General features: G+C 43.1%; 1 protein-coding gene across 1 annotated transcript in view; it reads right to left on the reverse strand.

The window, feature by feature from the left end:
- magi3a (membrane associated guanylate kinase, WW and PDZ domain containing 3a) overlaps positions 1-14,089 on the reverse strand; it is a 127,078-nt gene that overhangs the window by 21,663 nt on the left and 91,326 nt on the right. The window contains exons 6-9 of the mRNA XM_083570694.1: positions 10,598-10,766; positions 7,318-7,397; positions 5,427-5,484; positions 2,065-2,168 (exon numbers count right to left, since the gene is read on the reverse strand). Of these exons, the coding sequence (XP_083426820.1) occupies positions 2,065-2,168; positions 5,427-5,484; positions 7,318-7,397; positions 10,598-10,766 (411 nt within the window). The remainder of the gene's footprint in view (positions 1-2,064; positions 2,169-5,426; positions 5,485-7,317; positions 7,398-10,597; positions 10,767-14,089) is intronic.

Consider the following 14,089-nt stretch of genomic DNA (forward strand, 5'->3'; position numbering starts at 1 on the left):
GTGGAAAAGTTCAATATGCACAAATGGAACTTATGGGCAGGAGTCCACAAACTCCATTTAGTATTTCACATATCATCACAAATAGATTGAATTTGGGCCCAAATGCACTTTGATATTTGAGGCGCTATTGGGCGAGTTATATGCTTGACTGGAAGAAAGACTGAAAGGAATAAATAAAGAGAAACCTTGTGGTAAACGGATCGAATCGTAATTGATCTGGTTAACCTGACCGATTCCAATTTTAAGCTGACGGGTAGACTCTGTGCCTCGAAAGCATGAGCCAGACTTTGTGTTTTAATCCTCTGCTGTGTGTGTGTGTGTGTATGTGTGTCCTGAATGACATTAGCTCCAGGCTGCCTCTAGAGCTTGAGGTCAGCGGCGCTCGGCTATAATAATAATAATCAGACTGCCAGCTAAGCATTAGCAAGCGTAAACGTCGCTCGCCCGAAGGACGCCGCGTTATAATGCTTGGAGGCTGCAAACGTCACACACCTGCTGCGGGATTTCGAGTGGGGGAACGCCAGCGGAGCACACGGGAGGGTTGTGTAATGCGAAATCAATACTGCAAGAACAAAAGCGAGGAGCCAAGGGCGAACGAAAACAAATACGCTTCAGCATCAACTGAAAAGGGTTTCATAATCTAAACGAGCACAGCACAAGGTGCCTTAATTACATACTTGAATTTGCTTGAGTGCTTTTTTTTTGTGTGTGTGATAAATTACCCTAAAATATATAAATGAGTTAAAACTATTTTTGCCTTGAGGTGTGCGCTTAGGTCTCACTAATTATAGGTTTTATCAAAAAGAATTGTAGAGCACATAAATGCTACATGACATTCTTCACAGGACAATACACTTTTCTGATCACGGATGGAGTGAATCTTTTAAAAATGTGAAATATCGAACAGCATTACTGTGTTTGTTTCAGAAATTTCTTGATACTTGATATTTTTTTATTAACACTCATTCCTTATACCTCAAGAATGTATATGTATAAATACTGGTTGGAAAAGAGAGCAAGAAAGTGAAAAAATATTTTAATGCAATTTCAGTTTATTGTAACAATAAAAGGTTTTCATGTGTGTGAGCCGCGTAGCAACAAAGTACCCCCACCACCGCACCTGTTATCTCGACACTGTGAAATGTGCTGTTAATATTTGTAAATATACCCAAAGTACAGTCTAGAGAGTATCCAAATACACTCGCACTCGCACACACACATGCACACACCACTCAGATGTGCTCAGTAATGATATAATATATTACAAAGTTAAATGAAGTGTTCGATCTCTGGCTTGCCTGGCAATAGGAATGAAAACGAGTGTTCACGTGAGATAAAAGCGAATATGCATCTAAATTCGAGAGAGTGTTTAGAGTTTTCAGTGGGAGCGGAAGAAATCCACGAGCGAGTCGGATACATTTGATTTAGCTTGTGAGTTTTAACTTTTTTTTTTTTTTTTTTGCATGAGAGAAAAAGAAATCTGCACAAGGGCTTGAAGGATTCACGCTCTCGCATTAGCGTGCTGCACACTCCATTTCCGGCAGTGTAATAACGCCAAGGGCTTTGAGGTTGGAGAAAAAGAGAATGCTGGGAAGAGAGAGGCTTAGTGAGTCAGGGCTGCTGTAGAGAGACGGGACCGACTCGAACTCACCTGACACCCGTCAAAAGAAGACACTTGGGGGGGAAAAAAAGGAGCACGGCAGCACTCTGGAACTTTGAATTAAAACCTGAGGATGGGGAGAGCTGGGAATAAAAAAATAATAATGCTGTCTCCACTAGTTAAAGGAACAGGGGGGGTTTGGTAGAACTCCTGACAATGTCCGAGCTGCTCGTTTGTATGATGTTGAAAGAAAAATAATTGGGTGCCTGGGAAACATTTGTGCTTTTGGCACTTTGAAATTGGCATGTTCTACTGTGACACAGCACAGCTCTGGAGATTCCTTTCTTCTGAACACATTGCTGTAGTGTGCTTGGCAATGGAGTGAGGAAACACAGCTGTAGCTGACTTAATAACTAAACGAACAGATGAACACGTGAACAAAAGAAAGGGAACGTGGTCGTTACCTGAGGGGGTGACTCCTGGCTGGCTCGCCGTAGGCATCTCCTGGTCGTGCCTCTTCTTGGCCTCCATCACAGGGTTCTCGAACTGTGTCTTCTGATTGATGTGGCTAGAGGCAAACAGGACCCATCTTAGACAAAATACATCGCAAGTCAAGGCTGGCAAATGAGAATATTTTGATTTGTGATGGGCTTAATTAGGCTCTGTTAATAACTTTTTGTCTTTTCACTTGAGTAACTGTTTGTCCTGTGTTTTGTTTAGGTTCCAGTCTGGACAAAGACTTGCAAAGACTTTTAAATCATCGAACAAAATAAATTTTTACTACATATTTACTGTATGGACAAAATAATTTGACAACCGACGTTTCGAGCCATTTGTGCTTTTTTATCAAACTGATTGGAGGCACACAATTATATATTGAATGTGTGTGCATTAATTTTCCATTCACTTTAACTAGGAGACCCAAACCATCTCCAGCAAGACAAGGCCCCAAGCTCAAAGCCAGCTTCAAAAAGATATGATTTGCATGTGTTAGAGTGAAAGATCTCGAGTGGCCTGCTATAGAGCTCTGACCTCAACTCTACTGAACACCTTTGAGATTAATTGGAACACTGACTGCACCCCCAGGCCTCCTCACCTCACCTACATCAGTATCCTGACTTTACTAACACATTCTTGTGGCTGAATGAGCACAGCTCTCCAGAAGCACACTCCAGAATCTAGTGGAACATCTCAGAAGAGTAGAGCGAATTATAACAGCAAATAGGGACTAAATGTGGAACGGGATGTTCAAGCTTATAGTCCGGTGACCAAATACAAACAATGACTCAAGTTTTACTTTAAATTTAATGAGAAAATAAAATTGTATTTAAATTCCACACAAAAAAAGCATGCCATCTGTACCTCTACATTTTCAACCTAATATATACACGTGGTTGTCTGAGATGCTTTTTCCAGGTCACATCACCACAATTCATCATTCCTGCGCTCAAAGCTGCAGCTCAATGGATGTTTTTGTTTTTCATGCCATACCAGGAAACCTCTTTAGTTTCGAAGAATACTCATCTCAGCCAGCCAACTCACTGATCACAATTTGTCATTCATTCTGATGTTTCTGTCTGATGATCTGCATAAATGAGCAGGCGTTTATGTGTTCCTATTAAAGTGGCAGATAAATGCTAATTAAATGACAGCTCTTTTGTGTCACAAACAATCGTTCGTATTCGATCATCACGACAAAACATCGTATGACTTGTGTTCCTGTTCGTGCATCTAAACTTCTTCACACTGTGAGCTTTTCAGAGCAAGCAACTGATCAGTGTGACATATGTTTGTCTTAAGTCGGGTCGTGACTGCTCTGCACATGGACAGAAGCTCCTAACCAAACAGCATGTTTGTGTGTGTGTGTGTGTGTGTGTGTGTGTGTGTGTGTGTGTGTGTGTGTAGGTGGGGGGGCGTATGAGAGAGCTTTCTAAACCCTTGCTCAGAAAGCATTGCATATGAGTCATCCTCATATCTTCTTATTCAAGGCTGAGAAAAGACACACGAAGCGAAAAAAGCAGGAGCCAGGGAGAGGCACAGAGAGAGAGGGAGAGAGAGAGAGAGAGAGAGAGAGAGAGAGAGAGAGAGAGAGAGAGAGAGAGAGAGAGAGAGAGAGAGATGAGATATAAAAGAGAGAGAAAAAATCTGATTTGAGACATGAGAGAGAGAAAAACAGAAAGAGAGACATAAGTTTTGTGTGTGTGTGTCTGTGTGTGTGTGTGTGTGTGTGTGTGTGAGTGAGTGAGTGAGTGAGTGAGTGAGTGAGTGAGTGAGTGAGTAAATGAGAGAGAGATTGACAGTCACAGAGAGAGATGAGAGTTACAGTAGTGGACGCTAGTGAGCAGGAGAGGAAGACATTTAGAGAGAGTAAGAAACAAAAAGAGAGACATGAGTTTTGTGTGTGTGTGTGTGAGAGAGAGAGAGAGAGAGAGAGAGAGAGAGAGAGAGAGAGAGAAGATTCTAGTGAGCAAGAGAGAAAGAGATTGAGAGCGAGAGACAGAGACAGAGAGAGATTGACAGTCACAGAGAGAGAGAGATGAGGGATATAGTAGGAGATGCTAGTGAGCAGGAGAGAAAGAGATTGTGTGTGTGAGAGAGAGAGAGAGAGAGAAGGGGGGGGGGGGGCTTACCTCACTTGACCTGTTCTGATCGGGTCGGCGTGTAGCATTAGCATGTATCCAAGTGTGTGGATAATAAGTGCTCAGTGATACTCAGGGATGATGAAATACATTTCTGCACTTCAGTAAAAGCCAAAGCTTCAAGTTCACTCGAGTTGCAATAAAACTCCTTGTTACATTTCTACTCGAGTAAAAGTACAAACAAGTCGCTTTGTTTTATTTTTTGTTTATTGATTTAAATAATCAACAGTAAAACGAGTGAGTGAGCTGTGAGAAGTCTGTGAATAATGAATGCAGTTCAGTGTTCTGTTTTTCTGCACATCAAACCTTTCTAATGAGCAACCTCTCACACAGAGTACCCTGACTCCACACACACACACACACACACACACACACACACACACACACACACACACACACACACACACACACACACACACACACACACACATACCCTGACTCCACACACACACACACACACACACACACACACACACATACCCTGACTCCACACACACACACACACACACACACACACACACACATACCCTGACTCCACACACACACACACACACACACACACACACACACACACACACACACACACACACACACACACACACATACCCTGACTCCACACACACACACACACACACACATACCCTGACTCCACACACACACACACACACACACACACACACACACACACACACACACACACACACACACACACCCTGACTCCACACACACACACACACACACACACACACACATACCCTGACTCCACACACACACACACACACACAGTGAGAGTACCCTGACTACACACACACACACAAACTGCACACAGTGAGAGTATTCTGACTCTACACACACACAAACAGAGAGTACCCTGACTTTACACACACACACACACACACACACACACACACACACACACACAGTGAGAGTACCCTGACACACACACACAGTAAGAGTCAGGGTCGGCTTCTTGCTCAAGAGCCCAACAGTGGCAGCTTGGCGATACCTGGGCTTGAACCCCCGACCTTCAGAACGGCCGCTTTACGTTAAGCTTTACACTGCCATTAGTAAGTTATTAACAGGCCCATATAGTGACATTATGATGAGAACGTTAGTTCGGCGAATTGAAACCTGATCCTGAACCCTGTGTGAGACGAATCAGAGTTACATCGCTGCTCATTACTTACTCCACGAAGTAGGTGCCGTATTGCGGGTCCTCGATCTTCTCCCAGCCGTACGGCAGCTCTGCGGAAAGACGAAACGAGGAGTCATGTGATCAACCCGGAGTCGGCTCAGTGAACGCTCGGAGTGTTCTGTGCATCCGACGGGTAACGAGCCACGAACAGGAGAAGATGGAGAACAATGGAAATGAGGGTGTAAGAAATAGGACTAGGGATGTGAATGTGATTCTGGATATGAGCCAGGGCGAGGTATTAGTTGTCTTTGTGAAAAACGAGTGTGTGACACTAGGAGACGCTGTGCATGCTTCACGCAAGAGCTCTCCGGTCTGCTCCGAAGAACCGTTAGCGAAGCAGGACGGCACGAGCATCACGTCTGCCTACTTACTCGAGTCCTGCCCGTCTGTTTGACTTTAATGTGTGAGTCGAGAACAAAAACGATGCTTAAGATTTCAGGGTGTGTGTGTGTGTGTGTGTGTGTGTGTGTGTGTGTGTGTGTGTGTGTGTGTGAGAGAGAGAAAGAAATGTCTATGGTATAACAGAATAACTTGGGGGAAAAATATTGCTGTAAGAACAAATAAGAAAGTGAACTGATACACTGCACGCCATCACACTCTCACAGAGATGTTTACTAGTCGAGATGTTGGGGACACTGAAGCAGATGGTAAAGAAATGCAGACAGATGGTAAAAAAAAAAAAAAAAAGAAAAAAAAAGATTGAATAATTGTGCTGTGCTAATTTGTAAATATTTGAGACAGGATTCTGCTGCACTGTGAAGAATATTTTTTTTTTTGCTTTACTGGAAATGGATCACTTTCATATGACAAAAGTGTGTTTTATTTTCCCCCCCAAACAGTTTTCCCAAATGAAAATCGATCTGGACTTTTTTTTCCCCGAGATATTCCTGGTCACAGTGCTCTCTCCGTCTCAGAATAGACGCTCGTCTAAGAATGGGTACGGTACCTGTCAAAAGTTTGGGAACACCGAGGTGTTTTTTTTTATGTTTTTTGAGACACTTGCAAGTTCCTTTTTGTTTATATGCGACAAACTAGGAAAAAGGCAAATTATACTCAAGAAGTTGACAGTGGATGACTTGAAGAAAGTTCTGTGGACAGATGAGCCCAAATGTGATGGAGGTGGAAGCTTAATGGTTTGGGGTTGTTTAGAAGCAGGGAAGGTTCTAGACTTTCTCTGGGTGATTAGAATACATGGCAACCACTCCATACTTCCACACCATGCAATTCCACCTAAACTGCAGCTAATTGGAACCAACTTGACCTAAAGCGTACGTCTAATCCCTGTAATCCCTTATTTAAAGAGCAGACTGGAGTGATATCTATCATGGAACGACCTGCCAAGGCACTGCACCTGAATCCTATTGAACTGCTCTGGGATGAAGTGGATCACAAGGTCAGTACGAAATCTCCAACTAATAAAGAACACCTCGGGCAAGTTTCACAGGAGGCAAAGTATTTCATCTGAATGTTTGGAGAAACTAACAGGTCGGATGAAGAGAAGCTGTTGTTCATGCTAAGGGAGGATTTTTTCAGGAGCTTCTGGACATTTATATATTTGTTTGGTCAAAGTAAATCTTTATAGCACTAAATCAATTAGTTTGTTGTATATAAACAAAAGGAACATGAATTGTGTTCTCTTAAAACCAGATATACTTTTGACAGGAACTGTACATTCATTAAGCATAATATGATGCACTTTTTGTTATTTTGCAATAATAAGTTATGGATCTACGGTTCTGTTGTTGATCGTCAGCCCCTGCACTAATTAAAACTGGACGTGTTCTGAATTCCTGGTCCACTATTGAAAGTCTGCGCTTGTATAAGCCCTAGTGTGTGTTTGAATGACCGTGTATGTGTGTGGTCAAAGTCGAGTCGTCTCTCACCTCCCTCGTCACACTTCTCAGGTGGCTTCGCTTTCTTAGCCAGCCGTGGGTCCAGCCAGGTTGTAGTCTTTGTGTTGTGACTGTAGGGGTAAAAAAAAAAAAAAAAAAAAAAAACACTTCAAAACAACAACAACTCGACATTCACATCTTATCTGCAGCTTCACATCCATGAAAAAAAAATACACACAAAAACAAAATAATAGGCACTATCGATGCGCTGCTCAAAGCTGGGATTGGCCATTATCTGGCCAGACTCCCCAGATGTTTTCAAAAACTCCCTCAAAGCATGTGTTTAAAGAGGCAGCGCTTCAAACGTGACTCCCCGGGGAGAAGGTGTCTGATTAGAAAGAAACGACTTTGAAATATCAAGTGAGCGTGACAGGTGTAGAGCGGTCTTCCGTACACAGCAGTGTAAGCTCCAGCCTTTCAGGCCCAATGGGAAAGAAGAACAGAATAATTATTTCCTCTATTATTGGGAAGGAGGGAAAGAGAGTGGGGGGAGAGACAGACATTGATGGACAAAACGAGAAAGAAAGACACAAAAAGTAAGAAAAACAGACAGAGAGAGAGAGAGAGAGAAAGAGAGGCATAGAAAGAGAAAAAAGAGGAAAAACAATAGATAGAAAAGCGAGAGGTGAAGAGAGAGGTTTAGAGAGAAAGACAGATAGACAGGCACAACAAGAAAAAAAGAAAGACATAAGTAAGTGGCAGACAGATGGGCATACATATAAAGAGAGCAACATGGAGAGAAAGACAAACAGACAAACAGAGAAAGAGAGAGAGAGAGAGAGAGAGAGAGAGAGAGAGAGAGAGAGAGAGAGAGAGAGAAAGACAGAGACAAAAAGGAAAATCGGTAGAGAGAAAAAGCAAGAGGGGAAGAGAGAGATACAGACAGAACGACAGACAGACATACAGAAAAAGGTATAAAGAGAAAGACAGATGGACAGGCACAACAAGAAAAAGAGACATAAGAGACAGGCAGACATGTAGAGAGATAGAGGTATAGAGAGAAGAGTAAGAGAGACAGAAAGTGTGTGAGAGAGAGAGAGAGAGAGAGAGAGAGAGAGAGAGAGAGAGAGAGAGAGAGAGAGAGGCAGGCATACAGGGACAGAGTGAAAGAAGAAAAGGAAAGACAGAACAGAGAAAATGCGAGAAGGGGGGGGGGCAGATAGACAGTCACAACGAGAAGAAAAGGGAAGACATAAGAGAAAGAGAGAGAGAGAGAGAGAGAGAGAGAGAGAGAGAGAAACAGGCAGACGAAGACAAAGAGAAGAAAAAGAAAGTGTGAGAGAGAGAGAGAGAGAGAGAGAGAGAGAGAGAGAGAGAGAGAGAGAAAGAGAGAGAGAGAGAGAGAGAGAGGTACTGATGATATACGACCCCTTCCATTCTTTTGCAGCTTCACAGTTCACTTCAGATGGAATTTCTCACAGCTGTGAACATTAGAGCTGCAAGATACCAACAAACTATACACAGCAATTATACAGTGTAACTGCACTTTCTATATTATATCATTGCTGTTGGACGAAGAGGCTGATGGAAGGGTTTTATTAACATGAAGAGAGAAGAAAGAGAGGGACGACTTTATACCTGCTCTAGCGGTAGGTTTCACTGTAAACTGACTAAAATCTTTTTGATATAACATTTACCTGCTTTTGTATGAAAGAAATCAAATACTTCCTGCTATTACAGGACCTCTAGTCAGACTTTTTTTTGTACTCATTATTGCCTTGTTAGCAAGAGTATGTCCAGTTATGGATTACTATACACAGGGTTTTCACAAAATCTAATTTAATCAAAAATCTTGACCCGTTTGAAATGATTTCAGACCCAAAACAGCAAATTTTAAACTCTTATTGATTCTTTTTAAGACCCCACAGAAACCCTGTGTAAAATATTCCAAGCGATTCGATTCATTTGTACTTGTACAGCACTTTTAACGTTGTCTCAAAGCGGCTTTACACAGATAAAGCGGTAAATAAAAGACTGTATACTAGGAGATACTAAGAATATGAAGGGGAGCATAAACTGCATTTTTAGAGTATATTTAACTTTTCAAAAAACAGGCAGGTTTTGTTATAGGCTTCCTGTTCCGCAAATCACCATCGCTAAAGCAACAGAGTCAGCAATCTTCTGATGACGAAAACAAAAGGGGGGGGTAAGTGTATATGTGTATGTATATGTGTATACCACACTACACATATATGAGGCATGTTGTTTGCAGGAGGGACGATATTTCCTTCTTGTCTCTGTCTTTACTCTCTTATCGGTCATTTGCATCTGCTGCAGGTATCATGTAAAACACGTCTCGGCTTTGTGAGACTGCAGGCCTGTCGACACGGATCCCCCTGGCCGCTGCAGTTCAGCTCTTCCTGCCCCACCCTGTTTATAAAGGGGGTATTTATAGCTGTTTAACTCGGCTCGATGTGAAACTCGCTCGGTCGGTAAAGCGTGTTTATTTACTTGTTGCAAATTAGAACGTATGTACGGGAAGCCGAGTTTCGACAAGAATGTGAGCGTCAAGGCGCGGGGGGGGGGTTTGGGGGGGGGGAGTATCACATTTCACATTAAGTCCCAATTTGCTCTTAAAGTAGCCTCAACTCTTGGAAGATGTTTCACTGGATTCTTTTTGGAGTGCTTTTGTGGAAATTTGTGCTCATTCAGCTACAATTGTGTTAGTAAAGTCAGGTACTAGTGAGAAGGTGAGGAGGCCTGAGGGTGCAGTCAGTGTTTACATTCATCACGAAGGTGTTTGATAGGGTTTCGAGCTCTACAGCAGAAGATCTTCCACTCCAACCCGTGTAAATCTAATGCTCATGGAGCTGGCGTTATGCACAGGCTTTCAAGAGAAGGGAACATTTCACGCTATCGCAATCATAGACATCTTATAATATGCTTTTATAACTTAATATACGTATTTCGATTTTCTTATAACTTATGTATATTTATTTGAGATTTTCTTTCTATTCTGATCTTACAAACTGTGTGCCTCCGACTTTAAGGTAACAATTTACCAGATGTTGCTGGAAGAATCAGGTGTCCCAAAACTTTTGTCCATACAGTATAGTGGTCCTTTTCATGAGCAGGATTTATTTATTAGTATCTGACGCAGGCGATATGAAGGACGAGCGGAAGGTCCACGTGTGCTGCATGGAAAACCTTCAAAAACTAAACGCGTTACAGACTGTAGAGTTGCTTTTTCCGAAACTCGAAGTCTCACTGGCTCGCACTACAACCAACACCATAACAAGGAAAGGCTGATTTGATACAGATGCACACTCACTCTATGAAGTAGACCATGCCGGTCTCGGTGTAGGCCATCTCCCAGTTCTTAGGCAACGGTTCCTGGCTCTCGTCTGCTGGCAGCATGCTCCAAGCCCCGAGGTCCATGGCACTGCCGGGCAGCGTGTAACTCGGGACGGTCTGCCTCCAATCGGTGCCTTCTTTATGATCTGTAACAGGAATAAAAGGAGAAGGAACATCCTGAGAGGTGAGAAGATGCAGGTACACGGTGCATCTCTACACCAAGCAGCACCACGGCATATCAATTCTGTTACTGGCTGGGAGAATGAGAGCGAGAGAGAGAGAAAAAGATAGATACAGGAAAACAAAGCAAGAAGATTTGCATGGCAGGAGGCGTTCCAGGTGAGGACAGAGCTGTCCGGTACTTTCGCAGAAAAAGCTGGGATCGAAACCCTCCCGGATTTAACTGCAAGGGAATATAGAGGCTGTGTGTGTGTGTGTGTGTGTGTGTGTGTGTGTGTGTGTGTGAGTAAGAGCAAGAAAGGAGAAGAGGGGAAAAAAAAAAAGATAGACACATAGAAAGATTGTATGTGTGTGTGGTAATGCCAGACTTTGATCCGTCTACCCGGCCTTCCATCTGCACCAGGTCTTGTGGGCGGTTCTTCCGGATGCAAATCTCTGACATACACACGACCAGAGTTTCAAAAGTACACAACAGCAGCAGTGAATCGAAGGTGAAGAAAACTTGACCCAAACTTTTGCAAACAACAGGGGAAATAATGAGATCGGGTGGGTTTCCATTGCGCTGCACCATCCCTCAAAACCCGTGCGAGAATAACCGCATCATACGCCGAGTTATATAACGAGAGAAACACCTTACCTGGGTGATATGCTGCACTGGTGCTCTATAGACTGGTCCAAATGTTGTGTTTTTTTTTTTTTTAAATAATACATCCAGATATTTACATTACACACTCCATATCACCAAAACACCTTGCAGACACCTGGTCATAAGTATGGTATGTGCTTTTTGAGCATCCCACAATTAGTGGCAATTAGCCTTTCGAATTTCATGAGCTCTTCTGGGAAGATGTTCCACTAGATATTAGAGTGTCTTTGTAAAGATTTGTGCTCGTTCAGCCACAAGTGTGTGAGTAAAGTCAGGTACTGGATGTAGGTGAGGTGACGATGCCTGGGGGTGCAGTCAGCGTTTCAAAGGTGTTCAATAGGGTTTTCAGGGGTTTCTCTATAGCAGGAGATCCACTCCAAACCATGTAAAGCATATCTTGATAAAGCTGGTTTTGTGCACAGGGATATTGGAACAGGTTTGGGTCTCCTAGTTTAACTGAATGGGCATTTTCATGCTAACGCATCCAAAGACATCACATACAGCTGGGCGCCGGTTTGGGAAAGAACCACGTATTGTTGGAAAAGCCAGGTGTCCCAATACTTTTGTTCAAATATTGTATAAACTTATAAGAGTGCTTTATATTCTCCATCAAAAACAAAACATCTCCATGTGCTGCAGTAGTTCAAGAAGTTTTTAGTTAAAAAGTAAATCATCAAAGTCCTGAGTGAATCATCTGTTTAGACAGTCTGGATTTGTTCGTCTTGGCGTCTGTGAAAAGCCACACTTCAGGACCTCCAGAACATGTTTTCAATAAGTGCTGTGTCCATTTGTCCTTCGCCATTGTTCAAAACACACACACGACCCACTAATAGGTCCAAAAGGGAACATCCAAACTTGAGCAAAGTATCACTAAAGTGAAATATGATGGGATTTGCCCACCCTAAGACGCCTTTATTTCTACTTTCTTCCCACCGAGGATGAAGATGTTCATGATCACTCGGCACTGAGGTGGACGATTGTGACTCGAAACGTATTGTCGTAGCGATATCCTGAGCATGAAGCTAATGCGGTTTTAATGTCCGTATCATTAGAGAAATTAAGAAAAGGCTCGGGCTGTAGGTTGCAGCTGCTGGCTCTTCATTTTTCATGCGTCGTGTTTGTGGGGAACAAAAATGTACTGTGTCCCTGGTTTGAACCTGAGAGCTTGGGTTATCCATCTGTGTGGAGTTCTGTGCAGACGGCTTTGTATTGGGTTTGTTCCACCACCCAAGACCATTCTTAAGGGTGGGGCTTGGTGATATTACATTCCCCTGATACACTGCATTTGACCCCATCCAGGATGCCACCTCATGCCCAGGGTTCCCACCGCTCTCTTTCTCTACCCACCCCGAGACATCCCGAGACATCCGGAGACCAGGCCAGCTTCATTCGTGTCCTTTTGGACCTTCAAAGAGAAAATGGTGACGCCAATAGGATCCTGAACCATCTAGAGATCTACCAGCTCCAGTTGGATCCCACTTCATGAAGATTCCAGACATTAAAGATAAACAACCTCTTAATCAATACTCAAAATAACATCCGACATATGCTGTTTCTTCATCATTGAACATTTAAAGGCTCTGGAATGGAGGAGTTTGTGTTGAATCGATAATGATCTCGGATGTTGAGCTAATTTATGAGTTGCTCAGGAGCTCCTGGTTCCACAACTCCAACTGACTATGAGTAATGTCCTTCTGACCGTATTATACAATCGCACACTCCGGTGCTCATGATATTTCTCACTCTCTGGGGTTTGTAATTGTTAAATGATTTATAATCAAACTCTTGGTGTCAACGGGTTCTGCTTTTGGTTCCTCTCAAGGTTTCTCATACCATCTAAGGGAGTTTTTCCTTGCCACAGTCATCCCAGGCTTTCTCTTCAGGGATAAATTAACAATTCATTTATATTCAAATTTCCAGGGCACAACCAGTTGTGGGGGGCTCTGGGGGTCGCCAGTAAGCACCCCTTACCTCGCCGCCGCCCTCACGCAATTAAATTGACCTGTTTCTCTGCTGAATTTAACATACAGTATATTCTTACATACTTGAATTCAGGCAATTTTGCAATGATTATTAAATGTGTTGGGAGGGCGAAACCATGGGGGGTGGGGTGGGGGTTTGGGGGGGATTTGACAATGGGAGTCTTGCCTAGGGCGCCTAGGACTCACTTGGTCCTATCAAATCCTCATGCATTTACGCCGAAGTGTGAACGACATGTGGAACAATTGATCAGATGTACAGTCCTGCCGTACTCCTGCCACATGTGGAACACGCGAGTACCTCCTAGTAAGTCCTTTTGGGCTCGGTATCACAGTACGCTTCCCGGTCTGCATGCAACCTTTTTTTTTTTACTAATCTTTCCATGCTCTGGACTAAGCTAACAGAGTGGAAGTCTTTAGACAAAAAAGAGCCCTGAAACACCAGCCTGATTTCAGTACTAAAGTGACTAACTGCTACAGATTTTGTATTTAAAACCGTACTGCTCTGACACGTGACAATTTCTGCAAGATGCTGCTTTCCACTCCATACTTCACAGCACACTGACACCCCATTTGAATTGTATTCATTCCTCATCCCTACTTCTAATCTTACTGAAAGCAATGCGTGTCCTTGGCTCAAACGCTCGGCTTTATATCGGCCAAC

The sequence above is a fragment of the Silurus aristotelis genome (assembly GCF_946808225.1).
Source record: "Silurus aristotelis genome assembly, chromosome: 19".
NCBI lineage: Eukaryota > Metazoa > Chordata > Actinopteri > Siluriformes > Siluridae > Silurus > Silurus aristotelis.